Source organism: Cololabis saira, chromosome 1, assembly GCF_033807715.1.
Source record: "Cololabis saira isolate AMF1-May2022 chromosome 1, fColSai1.1, whole genome shotgun sequence".
NCBI lineage: Eukaryota > Metazoa > Chordata > Actinopteri > Beloniformes > Belonidae > Cololabis > Cololabis saira.
In genome coordinates, this window is record NC_084587.1 from 38,194,404 (window position 1) to 38,215,016 (window position 20,613).

The following is a 20,613-nucleotide window of genomic DNA, read 5'->3' on the forward strand; positions in this document are numbered from 1 at the left end:
TAAGATTTTAAACTCCATCCTTTGACTCACTGGAAGCCAGTGTAGTGATTTCATGACCGGTGTAATGTGGTCCAGTTTCCTGGTGTTTGTAAGGACTCTGGCGGCAGCGTTCTGGATCAAAACAACCACATTACATCAAACACAGCAATAAAACCCCCAAAAATAAACCCTACTTTCCCATTTTAGTACTTCACAGCACATAAAATACAGAAAATAACAAACCCACAATCAAAGAATAATTAAATACACGACATAAAAAAAGAACGTTTGCTATCTCACAAATAATAAAACGATTATAAAAAAAAAAAATAGAATGGGTAAATATAGAAAACATAAAATGACTTTCAGACCCTTTTAGCCGCTTCAAACTTGGCTTTTATTTTTATTGGCTCTGAACTACTGGATAAATGATAGTCTGCATTTTAAATTAATACGTTTAATTAACAAGACCCAAGTAAAGATCTTAGACAAATTATTTAAAACACTAGTCAAAATATTAATGTTATTTTTAAGAAGAAAAAAAAATCAAGACAGATATTAATCCTCGCAAATTATCTCTGAAATGCCTCCATTATAAATTAATCACTCCATTTCACAGAAATTAATTTCCATCAAAACCATTGTTTACTTTATAAGAAAATATAAATTATATTGAATGATTGTATAACTCAATTTGACAACACACACACGTTGTTGCATTTTAAAACATGTTTATTGGTCATATACAAAATAAAGTAAGCTGTTTATCAACAAACGTACAGTATATACACATCAATAAATTAAAAGATGCATTAGACAGATGATGAAACAGTTAAATTTCATGATTACCAATATCTTGTCATCATCACCATCTACAAATTGCAAAAAAAGTACCATAATTTAGTTGAAGATAAATACTTACAAAGACCGTCACATTTTAAGCTTTTTTTTTATCCCCAAAGAAAGTACTGTCGTTGAATAATTTATTACATCCCATACAGAAATATTACAAAACACAGAATTTCCTTGTACAAGGGCTTTTCTGAATACGTTACGCCATATCCATACAAACGTACTACTTCTCTATAGCTTTAAACCGGCCATTGTGTAGTTTTAGAAACAACAGAAATAATAAATAAATATCCCAGCCACAATGAGCAACCTTGCTGAACATTCACTAGTTGGAGAGAGAGAGAGGGGAAAAAAGGCAAATGTTATGATACCTAAAATCTGTGTAGAAATGATTTAAGAAGTTGTGCGGCTGACATGGAGCAGCACAAAGGGGAAGCAAAAGCAGACGGGGCAACTTGGGAGGCAAAATAAACATTATTATTGATGAAAACACCAAACAAACGATCAAAGGAATTCTCGGTTCATTTACTCTCATCGATCTGGATCAGCGGTGGATGAAAGGGCTTTTTATAGTCCAGTGGTGTGATTCAGCCAGCAGGAAAAACAACTGAATGACTACATACTGATTGGCCAAGCAACAAGATAAGGAGTTAATGATTTGCATCTTCTAGAAGAATTGGATCTTTTAAGGAAAGGCTTGGTTGGCTGCGGACTTAACTCGCACACCCTTTGTAAAAGGGGACGGGGTAAGTGGTCTGGTTAAGAGTTTTATCAGATGTGCTTCCATCACCTCCCTCCAGCCCTTGTAAATAATTTATAGCTTCGAGAATGAGTGGTTCTTCTGGTTTGTGATGAAATGTCTTATCATAAGGAGGGTATAACCTTTATACAGGCTGTGGAAAATAAGGTCAGCTAGTCTCACAGTTCATAAACTTTGTTATGAAAAGCCACCAAGCCGCCCCGCCTGCTTATCACTGAAGGTCAGTGTTGTCAGCTGATCGTGTCTGCAGAGTGAAAAAGCAAGATTAAAACTTCTCTAATATTTAACTGATCTGCCTCAAGAGCCGACACACTACCTCTCACCACAAGAAATTCACATCTTGATAAGGACAGAAATAAATCTCAGATCGCCCGGAGGCTTGGTGTGACACCTATATTATATTTTCCCATGGTGCCCTCCTCATAAATTGAAATCTGATTTAAAAAAAGACAAACTGGTTTAAAGATTCACAGTTAACTGTTTCATGAAACTGAGTAAAAGCCACAACTTAAAACAGAGGCAAACTGACACTGGCATTTATAATTACGTATAAAATGCTGTTTTACCTGGTCACATCACATTGTACCTGCAATTATAAAACAGACAACCTGACAAAAGGACTACAATAGCATCACTTCTCCTGTATGGCAGGAGTTCTAATTTTACCCAACACAGTTTGCATAATTAGACATGTCTATTAAAGAGCAGCCACCATAATGACACATTTATGCTTACACAGTACTGTATGTAGCCTTTTCGAACTGGAGGAGCATAAAAATACGAAGTAGACTGAAACATATTGTCTTTACAGAGGCACAAACAGTGATACAGTTTGACACAACTTAGTTGTGTTTCTTCCCATTGTACATGTATATGACTACACAGGACTTATCAGTGAAAAATAACCTGGGAGAAAATTAAAAGAAAAACAACTAAAACAAAGAAATGTAAAAGTCAGAATGATGGTGAGAGAAAGAATGTATTCTCTCAGATTCAGGAACTATAGGCTACATTTAACTGCATTGTATCAAAACAAAGTAAGATGGGCCTTTTTTGTATGATAATGATAATTGACTGTTATTATGAGACTGGGCCAAATTGTATGGAGTAAATTACTATGACATCATTTTCATTTGAAATGCGGAGCTCTCTGGTTTCACCCGTGACTAAAAATGCAGGTAGTTATCAATGTAAAGATTATGAAAGGAAAAAAAAATATCCTCAACCTTTGTTCACTGTTCAAATTCTATTTTGCATTAATGTTGTGTATTGATAATGACACACTTATATTACCAACTGCACAACAGCAGGCCAGCTAACCCAGTTTTTGTCACAGTGGAGTAGCGGCTCAAGTAAAAGGCTGCATGTTGATGATACGTTTAATCACTGTAACGTGTTTCTGTTTCAGCAAATGTCTACTTTAAAATCAGGTTATAAATGTTTGAGGCAACTGTACTCAAAGGTAAACCTCACTCTCTGACAGACCATTAAATACCAGAATATACGTACTCAATTTATAAAAACACCATGTACAATAACAAATGTGACTTCACTTCCCTGACACATCCGGAACAGCTCAAAAAACAAATACAACAAGAACATCATTAAATATACATAAAATGTACACTGCAAAAACAAAATATCTACATCACACTCTACAAAAATAAGTTATTGAAGGAGTGGGTGTGATGCAACCATAGAAGCCCTATAATTAAATTTCATTTCTATTACCTTTCTAGATGTCCTGAATACACAATATCATGAGGCCTGCAAGGGTTAACCAGAGCACATCCTCATCTCATTAGTCATGTTATTCGCCACAACCTCTGAACAACACCATGGCCAAAATAAAGTGGAAGTGGTCTGTTCAGAAAAATGTAAAATGGGCCAGCCAAAATTAACTCCTTCCATTCATGCCTCGTAAGTGCAGTTTAACAAATGATCTGACACGTCTGCAGTGTGCGAGCTGAACAACGGCGCCACGAGGACCACGGTTTCACAATCAGAGAGAGTGCAGTTACCCACTGTGTCATCATACATTTCTGCCCAAAAATCAAACACAGATCAAAGTCACATCTGTGAAATAGTGAACATTATAGAACCTCGTCACATACCTTCACAGCACACCACACGCTAGTCCACCGTTACACACACGTGCCTAGTCACTAGAGAAAAAACAAAGCTATTCAGTAGTTAAGCCACTTTTGGTACAATTGCAAAATAGAGACATACTGTATATCAAACAGATTTCATAATACTTTTTTTTTTTTTAAGCATGTCTTTGCAAACAATGCAAAGATAATTTTCTTTATAAAATTACAGACTCCACCATACATAGACTCTTTGAGCATGTAACACCACAAAGGACTACTTTTACGGTAAAGACTGCAAGAAACTACTGGCCATTTGTGTGACTGGAAATTCAGAGAAGGAATGCAGTAACCACTTTGATTTTAGGTCAAATAAAATAAAATAATACTAATAATAATTTAGGGGCAATGGCATAAATTGAAATCAGCAGTCAAGAGAAATTAATTACGATGATTGGATTTTTACTCAGGAAACTAAATATCCAAAATATTAAGTCTGTTCAAAAGACGGGGATAAATACATGCTCCTGTTTTGCAAATCACTCCATCTTCACTGAAGACCACAGTCACATAAATGAGTGTTCTAAAATGATCAATCCCGACGACTACCACACACAGCTCATACAACAATGCACAGCGAAAATTAAATGCTGTTACAACCTGATTCCTGATTGGTCAGTTTATGCGATTAAGCACAAGTTTACACCTGCACTTCCGCATCCTTCCTCAGTTCTTCTCAACGTCCTTCTTGATGCATCTCATTAGGAGACCAAGGCACTTGCCCTTTCAAATTTCTTATGTAAACTTTTGGGAAATCCTTAGATCACAACTTGATCCTCTTCAGCTCAGGTGTTCAGATAATCATCTCCCAGAAAATTCACATGCAATTTCTTCAATAACTTTGTTTTCCCTTTTTCTATAGTAATGAGTTTGTGAGTTGTGTTTTTTTTTTTTCTTTCTTTTTTGGTAAATATCAATTACCTTGTCTCCTTCTCTCCAATAAACCCAGGAAAGAGTGCATGAAATAATGTAAGCCAGTGGGAATTAGGGAGGGAGGGGGGGTAGGAAAGAGAAACTATATTTAAACAAGAGCAAGACTTGCACATTGGAAGTGAGGAGACTGTAGGAAAATAAAAAAATAAAAATACAGCTAACTGAACATAGTGATACCAAAACAAACACGTGCCACAGAATTTCACAGAATTCCTGATATATATAACAATTCACACACAAAGAATACACCTTGGACCTTATGTGAATGACAACACAGTACAAAACAGTAGAAATACAGTTACCACCATTGTATAATATATATTTTTCTATATTACTTTTCTGTAAAAGTTCATGGGTAGGTAGAACAAGATGGGGCTTCAGTGCAGCCAGTGAAATCAACACTTATACGTAAATCTTCGTACAAGCTCCATAATACAAGCATGATGATTATTACCTGTCGACTGTTTAATTTAGAGTGTTTTTTTTCCTTCCTTTTAGAACGTGTGCGTGTGTTTTTCTTTTTTCTAGATATGTCCAATTTCCAATATTGTGCACAAATGTTTAATAGGGTTATGCATACAAAGGCAACAGCCACCATAAGAAATTTTGTGAATTTTCCAAGTGTTTTGGACATTTGTCATTTTTTAGATTTTTATTCTAGATAAGAAATAAAACAAGAATTTGCCAGTTCTTGATATTTCTATCCATTCAGTGGCCTTGTAGACCCTGTGTTTTTATCCTGTTAAGAGTGATCACGCCCCAATCAAGATCTTTTTTTAACTAGAATCAATAATCCTCCGCTGCTTCTATCCTGTCCATCTGCACTGATCTGAGATGGGTGACGGGAACATGCTGAGGCAATGCAAGTTACACTGCCCAGCTGTTAGAAGTCAGTGCAGATGGAAAAGAGGAGGAGGAGGAGGAGGAGGAAAGGGGGGGCAGCGCAGAAGAAGGATTACTTTGATGCAGCTGAAATCTATCCTGTTACACCTTCATTTATCTTTTTTGCCCTCAAGATCGTGCATCCGTCTTGGACTTCACTATTGTTATCACGCTCGTCGCTGTTGCCACTTTCCCCGGTATGAGTGGACCAATGACTGATGATGCAACCCCTCCCCCTCCCCCTCCAGCCCTGACCCCGACGCCAACGGTGGGGCTGCGTGCCACAGTCCTGGCAAAGGTCTGCAACGCCTCATACTTAGACCTTAGTGCATCCAGCTCTATGCGCATTGAAGCATTCTCATTGGCCAGTTTGTCCACTTCCTGCTGCAGCTGGGCCTTTTGCTTCTCGAGCTCCTCCTTCTGGGTGACTCGCTTCACCCGGCAGCTGGCAGCATAACCCCGGTTCTTGAGGGTGCGCCTCCGCTGTTTCAGTTGCAGGATCTCTTCTTTGGTGAGGCCTCGGAGGTGCTGGTTCAGCTCCCGCACCGACATGGTCACCAGCTCATCATCTGTAAGGCTGGTGCCATTCTCTCCCGGCTCACGCTTCACCTGGAGAAACCAGAAGGGAGATGGGGGAGTGAGTTCACCTGCAGGCTAACAAATCCATCCCACTGAATACTGTACACTCACTGACCTTTAAGGCTTTATTTCCTTTGTTAGTCGTCGTCATGCCACAAGAACCCGGCTCTTCTGCACAGACCTACAGCAAAAGAAGAAAGTAACAACATTAAAATAAACCAATCTTTCAAAGAATAACCATTGCTTTTGAATTCAATAGGAATATTTTTTGTGGCAAAACACAAAACCTAAATCTAGCGCAGTGATACCATCATGGGAGCACGTTACAGATTTTTGCATCTGTATAACTGCATGAGATCAAGTGACAAAATTTTCTTAGAATTTCCCTGACTTCCTGTTTCCTTGTGGTTTCACTTACAGTGCCCACTACCTTTTTGCTGTTGAACTCTCATTGGCTGGATTTAGGCCAATAGGAATGAAATGACTTAGAAAGAGGAGGAAGTGGTAACATTTGTGGGAAGGGGAAAACTGTTATAAGCCGTAAATTAATTCTCTCACCTCGATAAAAGAAGAAAAGTTAAATCAACCCAAATGAAATAAAGCATATGGATTTGTAGCAAAAAGTGTGCGTGCGTGCGTGCGTGCGTGCGTGCGTGCGTGCGTAAAAAAGGGACAAAAGGATGGAGATAGAGTTGTGAATCTGGGGTCAACAAAGAGTGAGTGTGGAGGTGCAGAAGATGAGATCAGCCCTGAGAGCGCACAGCTCCGCAGAAGAGCATCTTCACAAGCTCTCAATGACATGCTTTGTATGGTGCTCTGGCCTTGCTTTCGTGTCTCCTCCTTTTGTGTGTGTGTGTGTGTGTGTGTGTGTGTGTGTGTGTGTGTGTGTGTGTGTGTGTGTGTGTGTGTGTGTGTGTGTGTGTGTGTGAGAGAGTGTGAGAGAGAGATAAAGACAGGCTATTGTTGCTTTTGCTCAGCGATCATCATGAGACCAGTCATGATGACTCAGCAGATTCCTGATCTCACCCCCTCCCACCCCTCCTCTCTCCTACCACACACATTTCTGCTCTCCTCTTACACTTTCTTGCCCCCCTCCGACAACGAAAACAACTGAATGCGATTGGCCGCTTAACAGACGGCGAAATGCTGTTGTCCTCAAATCATAAAAAACCTGCTTTTCAGGCAAAAATGCTGCACCTGATAACTGCTGAATCTGAAATTCAGTTAAATTAATTTGCTGATTAAAGACAGCCACTTCTCTCTTTGAATACATTTATAATCTATTATGAATTTCCCACCAGTGGAAGTTCAGAAATGAAAAGACGTATCTTTTGCCAATAAATGCCAGGTAAATTTGGAGAAAGTTATGAGACTTAAGTGACATCAGGCAGCATGCCTTGTTTTATCTTTGTTCTTTTCCATCAAAAGGCACAACAGTGAGGGGGCGTGTGCGTCTGCCCCACAATGCACCTCCATCTGCAAGCGTGTACGAGTGTTTGTGCATGCACCGCCACAAATTGTACAGTTATAAATAGCTGTGGATCAAAGACAAAAGCAGTAAAGATATGCACACACAACATATCCACGCCAAACATGTCAAATGGGAAATTACTACTTAAAGATTTTTTTAAATTATTTTATGACCCAACTGGCTAAAAAAATAATTTACAAAACAAAATGTAAGAAAACAACCCCCCCCCCCCGAAAAGATGGGGTATATTGGGGTCCACTAGTGCTCTGAATAAAAGTACTGTTTCATTTAGAGCGTTTGACTTTGGTACTTCAAGCTTCTTACCAATAACTGGATGTCCCATGCATTACTGTAGCCCTTAATGTTATTGGGATGCACCTCCCACCGCTGGAGGTTCATCCTACAACAATGGATGCATCAAAGACACAAGAATGGCTGCTGGGGGTGGGGGTGCTGAGAAAAGCGGACCGAAAAAAAAAAGGGGAGGGGGGGGCGCATTTTCTTGGCAGGACTGGTTTGTTTTTCCTGTTCCCAAATCCCCCCTCGATCCAACCCATCCCCTCTGGCATTTAGAGAAAAAACAAAAAACGCACCACCAAGTACACAGACTTTACCGTGCCACCATGTACGCATCATACAATGAACGCATCAAACGTAAAACCTTTCATTGCGAGCACACAAATGGTTTTAGATATTTAAAAGACCTAAAACAAATGTTAAAAATGGCATTGTATGCTTCAGAGAACAACAGTGGCAGGTTCACCTTATACTCCAACTGACTGCCCAAGTGCACAGTGTGGTGTGGATTTTAAATTGCCCTTTTGTCTTCATTTTACACCACTTATAGTTTTGCAAGGCAAATTTATTTATAAAGCACATTTCACATGATGAGCATGGACTCAATGTGCTCAAATACATAAACAAACAAACAAACAAAATTACAAGTTTACAATAACAGAAACAGATAACAAGTATGACAAGAGAAAAACAATAATAACAACCATAATTCCATTTTAACAAAAGTGCAATCACCCAGCCAACCATGTAGAGTTTACTCAAACGCCTGTGTAAAAAGTTAAGTTTTTAGTCTGCTTTTGAAATTTGCATTAAGATGTTTTTGGTTTTCACTTCCACCTTCTGCAAAAAAAATCTGTCCAATCTCTTCCTCTTGCCCTCCTCTTCTTCCTTGGAGACTGTGGCAGGGTGGAGGAGGTGCAGCCACTCAGGCTGACGGGACACAGGTGTGGCCCGTCAGCCTCTCCACCCTGCCAGCCTTATAAGAGGAGAAGCTGCTGCTGAGACCGGTGGTCAGACTGAAGCTGCTGAGTGATGCTGTGCTTGTGCACGTGTGGGTGTTTGCTTCTGGTGAAATAAAAGGGTTCTGCACTAAACTCCTTGTCCTCCTCTATCCTGTCGGTCGGGCCCCGTAGCACTCGCCATGCTACAGAGACATATGTCCCAAGCCATGCCTAGATTGCAACTAAATCCACAATATTAATAAAAGTCGAAAATCAGTGTACCGCGATCAATCAAACATTGAAGATTTACTACTTTATATACTGTAAACAGCTGATGCCTGATGAGCAGAGCAGCATAAAGGTGCACAAACAATAGAAAAACTGGAAGTGGTGACTGATATTTAAACCTCTGTTCATTTTAACCGACTGACTTTATTCAAATGGATCTAAATGTAAATTAATTTCTAAAATAACAGACAACCAATACTATCTAAACCATATCTGCATTTTTTTAAATTACAGATGAATACTATTTAGGAAATTAACAGTTAGGCCCATATTACTAATGTGGCATATCACACTCAAACCTTCCTAACAGCCTCCACCAATTCATTGTTTGCGGTCAGTAGATTTAGAAAATTCCCATTACAGTTTTTAAGAGTCAAACATGTCATCTTAATTGCTAGTTTTGTCTAACCAGTAGCCAAAACCCCAAGAATATTTCTCGTAGCAAATGATATCGAGAGTCTGAACACTAGGACATTTGGTTGTTTTTGCTTAGAAAAGGGGGAATAAAAGAAGTGACTGATAATCATCACATCTGCTGCAGAGGTAATAAAGGTACTTAAGAGTTCTTGAATTATTCTTGGCTTGTTGGAAACCGGCGTCTCCAGCACACCATGACAGCTGTCAGGTAATAAACAGGAAATAAGCCCTCATCAAAGAAAAAATGACAATTATTTTTTTTAAAGAAGGACATGAATTCAAATTTATGTTGCATAACACATCTTTGGTTTGTGACACTAAAACTTTTGTTTATATTAGAAAAACAAATAATAATAATATCACACGTTTACTAACTCTTAGGATAGCAGTGTCAGTACACTTGGAAAGCTAGAATATATTTTGATGTTTGGCGATTTAGACCCATTCCATCTTTAAAAAAAAAAAAAAGCACATTTTGTTTTCTGCTGCTGTTAGGGCACATGTTAGTTGACCAGGTTAAGGAACATCTGCTGTGTAAAGGGGTTGCCATTTATCTTGAGAGGACACGTGCCCGAAAGAGGTCCAGGGGTGTCCTTCCCATTATGCTTGTGGTATGATGGGTGCGATGTGGTCAATGCCACAGCCACTGTTGCTACAACAGCCAGCGTTATTGCTGTGGCAGGCTGTATTTTTATGGGGCAACTGAAAGAACGCTGACGACTCAAGAGTAGAGCTGCTTACAGTTACAGTGGAGAGACAAGATGCGCGCGCGCACACACATACATGCACACACAGGACGGGACATGAGGGTGAGGATGAAAGAAAGGGTGAAAAGTGGTGGAGTTGAGCAAAATATGGCAAAAAAAAAAGACGTAAGAGGAAGAAAAGGCAAGAGATTGAAAAGGTGAGGAGAGAGTGGAAATGAGGGAGGTAGAGAAGGGGGGGGGGGGTCGCTGGTGGTAAAGCAGGACTGAAATAATGCTGACATCTCCAGAGCTGATTAGTGTTACACAGAGACATCACACCCACAGCCGAGAAAAATGCTGAGTATGAAGGGAAGATCGAGGGGGGGGGGGGTGTAAAAATGACAAGGGAGAAAGAGGAGAAGAAAAAGAGAGACGTTTAAGTGGGGGGGAGAAGAAGAAGAAGAGGAACAGAGGTGCAGATGGATGGAGGAAGGGAGATGAGGAGTAAGATGATGGGGAGGGTGATTGGAGGAAGATGAGGGGGTGGGAAAGCATTTGGGTGAAAATGCATCCTCAACACATTTGTAAGAGCTTAGCTATTGAGTATGGCAAGGCAGAGGAGGGAGGCGTGGATGGAGGAGGGATTGGGGTCTAAAAGAAAAGGGGGGAAAAAAAAAAAAAAAGTGGAACTCAGCAACGACCACAACTTCCAGTTCTGAAAGTTCAGAAGCTGATCCAGTGCAGTAAAACTGTTGCTACCCATCTATGACCCGAAGAAATGCTTCAGTCTACATTCAGTCTAGTTAACAAATCAAGTCTGGAGAAGAGATGAAAACGAGAGTATAAGTGTGGCAGGAGGTGAGCACGGTGATCATGGGATTTAAAAAGACAGATTAAAGAGTGCAAGAAACAGCACAAGACTCCTTTCCCTTCACGTAGTTCAGACTAACAAGATAATGAACTTGTACGTGCTTGGACGTGTGTGTGTGTGTGTGTGTGTGTGTGTGTGTGTGTGTGTGTGTGTGTGTGTGTGTGTGTGTGTGTGTGTGTGTGTGTGTGTGTGTGTGTGTGTGTGTGTGTCTGGCTTCAGACAGGGCTCTAATTAATCTCATTTGAGAGAACCTTCTGCTCCGGTCACTACTGCCACACGCAGACAAATTTCTTAGAAAGAGGCGCTCTACTTGAACGCTGGTAGCATGCTACACAGGAAGATAAATGGTCCGATTAGTTGCTCCAAAAAACAACCCAAAGGTTGGTGTGCGTAGGCGCGTGGCGCATGCATAAACAAGACTGCATAAAGAAAATGATCAGGAATAGAGTGAAAGAGTCACAAGTCGTTTGTGAAGCAGAGTTTATCGAATAATCCCATGATAACAACTGCCTCAACTGTGCCTCCTCCCTTAGGCAGCTCTGAGTAATAACTGAAAGCGCGGGTGAGGAAGAGTAGACACAGTAGGACACAGAGGGGACATGAAGGCAGCATAATGTGAGGGGCATGAATCAAAACCCCAAAGCTTTACAAAACTCAGCTCTTGGCCGTGGTCCACCGTACTTTTGTTGAAAAACAAAGCCAAGGAAGGTTGCGCTCATTGATCTAGAGTGGGCTGAACAGTGTTGAGGGAGGTGGTAAATAATTAACAACGGGTGCTAGGAGGAAACTTATTGAGAATTAGGAATCAAATCAGAGATAATGGCAATCTGTATATGGAGAGGATGCTCACATAAAGAAGGAGCAGGAAAAGGGAAGAAAAAAAACTCTGTGTTCATATATGTACATAGAAGAAGATGAAAAGGGGAACTATTAACAGGAAGCTACATGTACTTAGAAATAGGAAAACACACATATACATATATATATATATATATATATATATATATATATATATATATATAAATATAAATATAAATAATTATACACACACACGAAAAGTCCTGAAATCAACACATTTTTCTCATTCCAGGTAGTAAGTTGGAGTGTGATGACAAATTTCCCAACACAAGCAAAAAACTGCACTGTCAGGCAATTGAGTCCTGGCTCCTTTTTTCTTCCCCATAAGCACTTTTGTTTTCAGTAGCGAAAGAGTGTAAATACTCTGGGTGAAGTCACTTCTCGCTCTCACAGTATGTGTGTGTGTGTGTGTGTGTGTATAACAAACAGCACTTTGAGGGAAGACAGCAATAACATGGTGAGTGTATTTCTCCCAGACACTGTAGAGCCTGATCAGCAATGCCATCTCAATACAAAGAGAAAATCTGAGCATCGTTTGCCTTTGTGGGAATGCATTAATCACTACCAGTCACATTAATGACAAACTACAGACAGAAACGTCTTGGCTAACATTTAACACGTGAAACTTACAAGATCAATTGAATTCCTCATAGAGGTGAGGTGGTCTTCAGGAGTGGAACATTACCACTCACCACTTTAATCTTTTTCATCGGCAGCAAATAATTTAATGAATTTTTCCAAGTATGTTCACAGTCTAGTACAACAACATTTCCACTTTTCCTCGATAAAGCAGCAACACTAACAGATAACACTACACAGCCATTTAAAACAAACCATCACCAGCTATCAGATATTTCTGCAGCTTCACTGACAGCAACAATGCTCAGAAAGCACATCTTTCATCAACCCCAAGACTGCAGTTTGCAGTTTTAACAAGAGCAATCCTGAGCCATCCCTACATTTAATGATATTGCTTTGCCTACCTTCAACCCTTGACATTAAACAGACACAATACAAGCAGATCAGTCACAAAACTCCAGCTAGGCTCGTCTGGGGAGAATAATGTGCTTATAATTGTGCAAAGAACATTTACCAATAGTTATAAAACTGATGAAATTATCCAGACCTAAATATTTGGGTTAGGGCTTTTGAAGTGATCCCAGGCAAAAATACTCAATAGAATACGCAATTACAATCGTTATCAGATCCAGTGCACATAGAGAATATGAGAAAATATCATGTCAGGTGTTTTCGACTATAAGACAAGAAAATGTGTCTGTGGAAAACATGAGGCAATAATAGTTAGAAAACATAAACATGGTCCATCTGCGGATTCCCAATAACATCAATTGTATGAATACATTTTTAGGTGAATTCATATAGAAAAAGGTACTATGTATTTTTTTTGTTTGAGATCACGTTGAATGTTAATTTTTAAAACATGTTTTAAGAACCATTTTAACTCAGGACAACCACATATGTTTGGACAGAATTCAATGTCAGAGGTAATGACAAAGAGCAGGCGCTGCATTTGGGACACAGACACTTCTGATCCTTGGCATGAGTTCATTGAATACGTGTGCGTGTCTGTGTGTGTTTTAAAGGTCCCGAAAATTCATACCACAAACCCAGGATCATCACACTGCAGTTAAAAAATGCGGCAAGTTGGCGCATTAAGATGATGCAACTAGTAGACAACCGGTGGTGCGGATATTCCTGTTACTAGGGGCTTTTCACAGTCTCTGTAAACTCTTTAACTGGAGCCTTCTTGATGAGCTCCCTCCACCAAAAAAAAAAAAAAAAGCCCACATCAGTAAAAGAAAAGTTGGCTTTGTTATTTGAGCAACTTAAATTGAATGTATACTTGTTTTCCATTTCTTAATCCTTTTGAATTCTGGTACCCACACAAGAATCTGGTCATGGTTTGATATGTGTTTTGGTTCTCAGAGAAGTCATGCATATACAGAGTTACAGTACTTGTGAAGTGTGGGTATGAGAAAAACAAACAAACAAAAAAAAAAAACACCACACAGCACACTAACATAGATGCAGATTAGAGAGGGGGGAATAGAAGACAGTGGAGCACAGCAATGATTATGCACCAGATCTGCTTACACCATATTTCATCATTACTGTGGAGAAAAAAGAAAAAAAAAAACACTCAACTATTGATCCGCCCCACTGCTTCCTTTCCTTGCTGCCTGCCTCCCTCACCCTGATTCCATCTTTTATTCCTCTGTTTACATCTCTCTTTTCACTTCTCACAACACCTTCAGAAGTTTGCAAGCATAAGGATACTTTTTGGAAATAGATTCCAGTAGTAAACAAGTTCACAAAAATGCAGATGATACTTTCAAAAATCAAGTCCACGATCCCAATCTCTCTCTCTCTCTCACACACACACACACACACACACACACACACACACACACACACATATACACACACATGCACACACGCAGAGGAGGTGGACAGAATCCTGAACACCTGTGCAATCTATTGCAATCCTCTGCTATACCCCTGCAACACATCCTGCCTTCTGCAGTCATCTTAAATGCAATCCCTGAGCAGAGGTAGCTATCGAGACCAAATAATGAAACAATTTAAGGGTTTGCAGCAGCACCAGAATGTCGCCACCTCAGATTTATGAACATAACCTTCTCATTTAGTCAAAGCAAGGCTTGATATGCAATAGTGACATCCTTTTGGTATTCAAGGCAAATAATCCACTTATCCATGTTAGAGTAAAATAAATGTTTTATAGCCCATCTATCAAACTGTAAGACACATGCATTAGTTAGATAAATGTAATCGTGATTCATTTTCATAAAACTAACATTTATGGCCAAGCGGTGTTATTGTGTTAATTTACAGAAAACTTCTAGTGCAGATATAAGTTTTTTTTTAAACTGCTAACACACAGTATGACACATACTAATAATTGAGGATTATTTTCAGTGATAATCTCATTAATACATTTGTATAATGGTTTACATTTAATCACTCCAGCAAACTGCTATCAGCAGGGGACAGGCAAAAGTGTACATTTGAGCTGGAGCTAGAATAATCTAAATAAATCTCTTTCTTTCTCGAGAGTAAACAACTGTCTTAGCTCAATACCCCATGCAGCTTTCCTTCCTCACACAGTCTAAGGAGGTTACACATGTGTTGTCAGTTTGATCCCCGTACAGGCGGAGAATCAAACCGCTCACATACTCAGACAAATGTAAACATTCCTGTGACTGGTGATACACTACATTCAATACATGAGACTTTTGTCCCGAAAGGAGAAGCTTCATGTTAGGTGCTGTGAAGGGAAAGAAAGTATAAATGTTATGAAGGCCGACTGCTAGTAAAATCACTTCCCTTTGCAAAAGGGAACTCACAGACAGCATTTTTAACCTTGGTGCTTGCCACACAAACACAAACACACACAGGCCCCAACACCCACCTAACAGATCTTCGCATCTCGTAGGTGTTTTATATGTCTGGCTCCCTATGCACCCCCCTCTCACATGCACACACACAAAACAAGGCAAAGAAACTCGCTGCAGTAAGTAACAAGTGTAAACGCCATCTGTCAAGCGAGAGCACATTTGCTTCGCCTCAGCATTTTCAGGGGAATGCCTTGAAGACAAAAAGGTCCTTGTTCTCAATCTTTCCGCAAATCCCATCTCTCATTCTTCCTCCCTCTTCCTTCATCCTCTCTTGCTCAGCGCGCCTTGCCGCTCCGCCACCATCAGCAAAGTTGCACACATAAGCATTGGTCAGCGTTCAATTACCGTGAACACCAGGGAAGGATGGGAAAGTACTTGACAGAGAAATGCACTTCAAGCACTGATTAAATACTGATACCAAGTATATAAAAAGCTAAACCCCTAGGTTGTGTGAGGGTGCATGCAACAAGAAAAGGAAGTGTGTGTGTGTGTTGGGGGGGCGGGGGGGTACTTTTCCCTCCAATACTGATACAACTGTTTCATCATTATGACCCTCTATTACAGTACTTGCCAACTTGCTTACTACATACTTTTGATACACTCTGCAGAGTGCTGACTCTCACTAAAGCTGCTGATATGGAGTCATTAGGGGGTGAAGTTTCTGTTTTTCTTGTGCCCACAGAGCTTCCCTATTACTCTTCAGTGTTTAAGAGCTACACCGCTCATATGTTGCTACCAGGCAGCAGATAATGGCCTATCCACCAGAGATCAATCAGAGGATATTCTGTTGCAAGGCATTATAGTTCAGCTTTCTTTTTTTAGCACAGGTCTCTGTGTGGATTCGTTAAGCACCACGGGATCAACCCTGCTCTTGAGATTTCATTTGTTTTGTATATTTTATGTCTTTATTACCACTTTAAAAAAAATGCATATATTTTATTGTCATTATTGTGTTTCAAAATAATAATAATAAAAAAAAAGATATTTTCTTGAAAAGCGAGAGACTACAGTTAACTAAATAAATTGCAGTATGGTAGCATCCTGAAAAGCTTTGGTGCCCTCTAAACAAACTGACTGACTAAATAAATAAATAAATAAATAAATAAAAGCCATTTAAAAAAAAAAAAAAAAAAAAAAATCTCTCGGCTCGAACCATGGCCGGTGTTCTGCCAATCCTTTATACCTGCCGAGAAATGCTACGTTGTGGTTCTGCGCATGCGCAGTCGATTTTCAAAGTTTGATTGGCACGCTCATCATTTCTTGCACGATGTAAAATTGATAATATGGGATGTTGAGTATTTGATCCTTCAAAATAAAACTACCCATGACATGAATTGCATTACACTTTGTGAACATTATACTATAAAGAGAGAGAAAAAAAAAACAATTATATCGCTTTATTTGACTTTGATTGACATTCAGTCATTGGCCTTTATTTAACCAGGCAGGTCATTAAGAACATTCTTATTTACAATGACGGCCTGGCAAGAGACAAGGACCACTTGGGGAGGAAAAGGAAGTGGGCTAGGGAGTAAAACACAGTAAAATTGTAGCTCTGCAAAGGTAGAAAACCATTAGGTAGCATTTTTTGGACCCCCCAGGACGGACCGGTGTTCTGCCAATTTCTCCTACCTGCCGAGAAAAGCTACTTTGTGGTTCTGCGCATGCGCACAGGTGATTTTCAAAGTTTGATTGCCAAGCTAAATTGATAATATGAGATGTTGAGTATTTGATCCTTCAAAATACACTACCCATGACATGAATTGCATTACACTTTGTGAACATTATACTATAAAGAGAGAGAGAAAAAACCCAATTGTATCGCTTTATTTGATATTCATTCAGTCATTCGCCTTTATTTAACCAGACAGGTCATTAAGAACATATTCTTATTTACAATAATGGCCTGGCAAGCGACAAGGACCACTTGGATGGAGAAAGGAAGTGGGCTAGGGAGCAGGTGTGCAGATCCGATGTCAGGATTGGGGGGGACACCAACGTGATTTTAATTTTAAACTTTTTGCCAATATGCAACTCATACTATGCCATAAATTGGTAAAGGCTCGCCAAAAAATACTGCACAGGGAATCATTTATTGTGCTTACCTTTGCCACATGTTGGCTACGGGCAGGTACGATAAACAGGTAAACAGAACGTTGACAAAAAGTCATTGTCGAAAAAATATTAATTCAGACTAAAAAAAAAAAAATGTATGGAGTAGCAATACTTTCATTCTGTACACCTCAAAACGCACCGTGGATGTATTATTTTTTTTAGAAATATCCATCCATCCATTATCTATACCCGCTTTATCCCTTGCGGGGTCACGGGGGTCTGCTGGAGCCTATCCCAGCTCATTTCAGGTGAGAGGCAGGGGTTACACCCTGGACAGGTCACCAGTCCATCACAGGGCCACATATATACACACAAACCATGCTCACAACCACACTCACGCTCACACCTACGGGCGATTTAGAATCACCAATTAACCTAGCATGCATGTTTTTGGACTGTGGGAGGAAGCCGGAGTACCCGGAGAGAACCCATGCAAGCACGGGGAGAACATGCAAACTCCACACAGAAAGACTCCTGCCGGGCCTGGGAGTCGAACCGGGGACCTTCTTGCTGTGAGGTGCTGTGCTAACCACCAAGCCACCGTGCTGCTTTTTTAGAAACATATTTTTAATAAATATTCTACATATTCAACCTTTAAGTCTGAAAATACATTTGTTCAATTTTGAATAATTTAGGGTATTTTTATTGAGGGGGGACAATTCATGTTTTTCAGAAATTGGGGGGACATGTCCCCCCCATCCCCCCCGTCCCCCCCGGGATCTGCACCCATGCTAGCGAGTAAAACACAGTAAAATTGTAGCTCTACAAAAAAAAGGTAGAAAACCATTAGGTAGCATTTTTTTGCCTTTGCCACATGTTGGCTACGGGCAGGTACGAATGTAAACAGAACGTTGACAAAAAGTCATTGTCGAGCCCGTCAAAAATTAAAAAAAAATATTAATTCAGACTAAAAAAAAAAGAAAATTTATGGAGTAGCAATACTTTCATTCTGTACACCTCAAAACGCACCGTGGATGTATTCTTTTTTTAGAAATATATTTTTAATAAATATTCTACATATTCAACCTTTAAGTCTGAAAATACATTTGTTCAATTTTGAATAATTTAGGGTATTTTTATTGGGGGGGACATATCCCCCCCCCGTCCCCCCCGGGATCTGCACCCATGCTAGGGAGTAAAACACAGTAAAATTGTAGCTCTACAAAAAAAAGGTAGAAAAAACCATTAGGTAGCATTTTTTTGTCAAAGCAGCAGAAATGGTGAGAACCCCGGCTCCTCCTCGCGTCGCCAGACCTTTGTCCGCCGTTGCCAGGGGGCCATGTTGCCATGACTCCCCGCGCCTCCGTGGAGGAGCGAGCCCGTACTGATGAATCAGCAGCCGGTGCGGGGCTCCGCCGCCGCCGCACCGGCGGAGCCCCGCACCGAGAAACCCCCGCGGCGGACACACACGCCATGCAGCCGCAGGCCCCGTCGGAGCTTGGCTGACACAAAGCAAAATGTCAAAACAGTCGCTTTGGCAGCAGCAGCAGCAGCAGCCGGGACCCAAGTGTGACAGCTCCGGGACGGAGTCCCGGCGTATTTCTGTCACACCGTGACACGCACAACCGACAGAGTCAGGGAAAACAGGTGGAATAATGTCTCACCTGGACGGAGGACGAGGGTCCAGCTTTAGCTGTGATCGGGGTGGGTTTTAGACCTGAAGAAGCCGCTTCACAACACGGGGATCCCCGGCAGGGCAGCGACACATGGCTTGTTTTGTCCCTCTAACGGCTGCGTTAAATCGACGCAGAGCCTACGGCGTAAGGGTACGCGGCGACGCGCACCGTATACGCCGTACCCTGTTATGGTTCTGCGTTAAATCGACGCAGTACGCTCTGCGTCGATTTAACGCACGACCATAATTCAGGCTTAAGCCTGACAGCCCCCTTTGTCTCCGCTATTATGAAATCAGCGTCGCTCGGTCGTGCTGTGGCGGTCCGAGCCCCCCAGCGGGTCTCTGCGGGGCTCTGCCCGCCCCCAGCCCCTCGCAGCCCCGCCGGTGATGATTCAGCAGCCCGCTGGCTGCACGGTGCACGGCGGGGACGGGGCGGCGCACACCGGCGTGCACACTCAGCAAACAACACCTCCACATTCAGCACTTTTCTCCCCTTTTTAAAGGAATTTTTCAGTTTTGATTTCGACGAGAGCGACTCACCAGAAGTCAAACCTGCGCGTTTCCCCCACGACACCCCTCGATAGAGCTGCCGTCCACCGACGGTCCGCGGGAAGGAGACACTTGGAGAAATTGGGGGGTTTTTTGTGTTGTGTTTTTTCTCCGCTCACGCCTTCTCGCAGGGTCTCTAGATATATCCACTCCTTCCTCGCTTGTTTTAGTCTGTGGTCGGAGGCGCCAGACGTCAAACGATGTTTGGATCACATGGTTTCATTCATGAAGGAGCTACGCAACCCGCATTTAAAGAGACACGAGGACTAGTAGCCTACTTTGTTTCAACAACAGGCGGCGTGGAAAGTGTGACAGGACAGGTGTGCACATTTCTATACTTAGAGACACACGCCGCCCGGGGCCACAATAGGACGTGCAGTGGGGATGAAAAAACTAAAAAATATATATATCCCTGGAATTCCTCGCAGCAAATCTCACAATTTAGAACATTTGAGGTTATTTCCATTTGTTTATTTTATTTTATTTTATTTTGTACATGTAAAAAACAACAATTAAAGAGAAGATAAGAAAACAAAACAACAAAACAAAGAATGTCATACTTTAACACTTGATATCTTAATTTACATGTGCAAAAAGGAGTAGGAAGAAGTGTACATTTATTTAATCCTACCCCTATTCATTAATCATTTAACCCGTATTTATAAATACTCACACACTGTACTCACACACTTACCTATACATACACACACATAGTTGAGTATTTCTATATATTTCTACACACATGCCCATATAAATATAAATATACTTATTTACACCATTGCATCTGCTCTATATCTATGTATATATCTACTTACACACACACACACACACACACACACACACACACACACACACACATATACGAGTGATGTTGGATTTGTATTAAAAAAAGATACCCCATGATGGTGTTAAATAATGCTTAATTACATGCAA

The 20,613-nt window shown here is 40.7% G+C and overlaps 1 protein-coding gene across 2 annotated transcripts; it reads right to left on the reverse strand.

Annotated features, from left to right (window-relative positions):
• Positions 1 to 704: 704 nt before the first annotated feature.
• On the reverse strand, positions 705 to 19,970 carry mafgb (v-maf avian musculoaponeurotic fibrosarcoma oncogene homolog Gb). Of its 2 annotated transcripts, none has more exons than XM_061722448.1 (3): positions 19,121 to 19,227; positions 6,251 to 6,316; positions 705 to 6,165 (listed from the first exon to the last, which is right to left on the reverse strand). In XM_061722448.1, exons 2-3 carry the CDS (start codon positions 6,284 to 6,286, stop codon positions 5,686 to 5,688), a joined length of 516 nt encoding a protein of 171 aa, XP_061578432.1. In that variant the 5' UTR covers positions 6,287 to 6,316; positions 19,121 to 19,227; the 3' UTR covers positions 705 to 5,685. The 2 variants fall into 2 exon arrangements, with proteins under 2 accessions (XP_061578432.1, XP_061578424.1); XM_061722440.1 differs by lacking the exon at positions 19,121 to 19,227 and adding an exon at positions 19,672 to 19,970 and having other exon boundaries at positions 706 to 6,165.
• Between the last annotated feature and the right edge of the window lie 643 nt (positions 19,971 to 20,613).

Bases quoted from the DNA above. Each gene is read 5' to 3' on its own strand.
- mafgb (XM_061722448.1), bottom strand. From the start codon at position 6,286: ATGACGACGACTAACAAAGGAAATAAAGCCTTAAAG. The intron at 6,166-6,250 runs GTCAGTGAGTGT...TGGTTTCTCCAG, and splicing joins AAGGAAATAAAGCCTTAAAG to GTGAAGCGTGAGCCGGGAGA.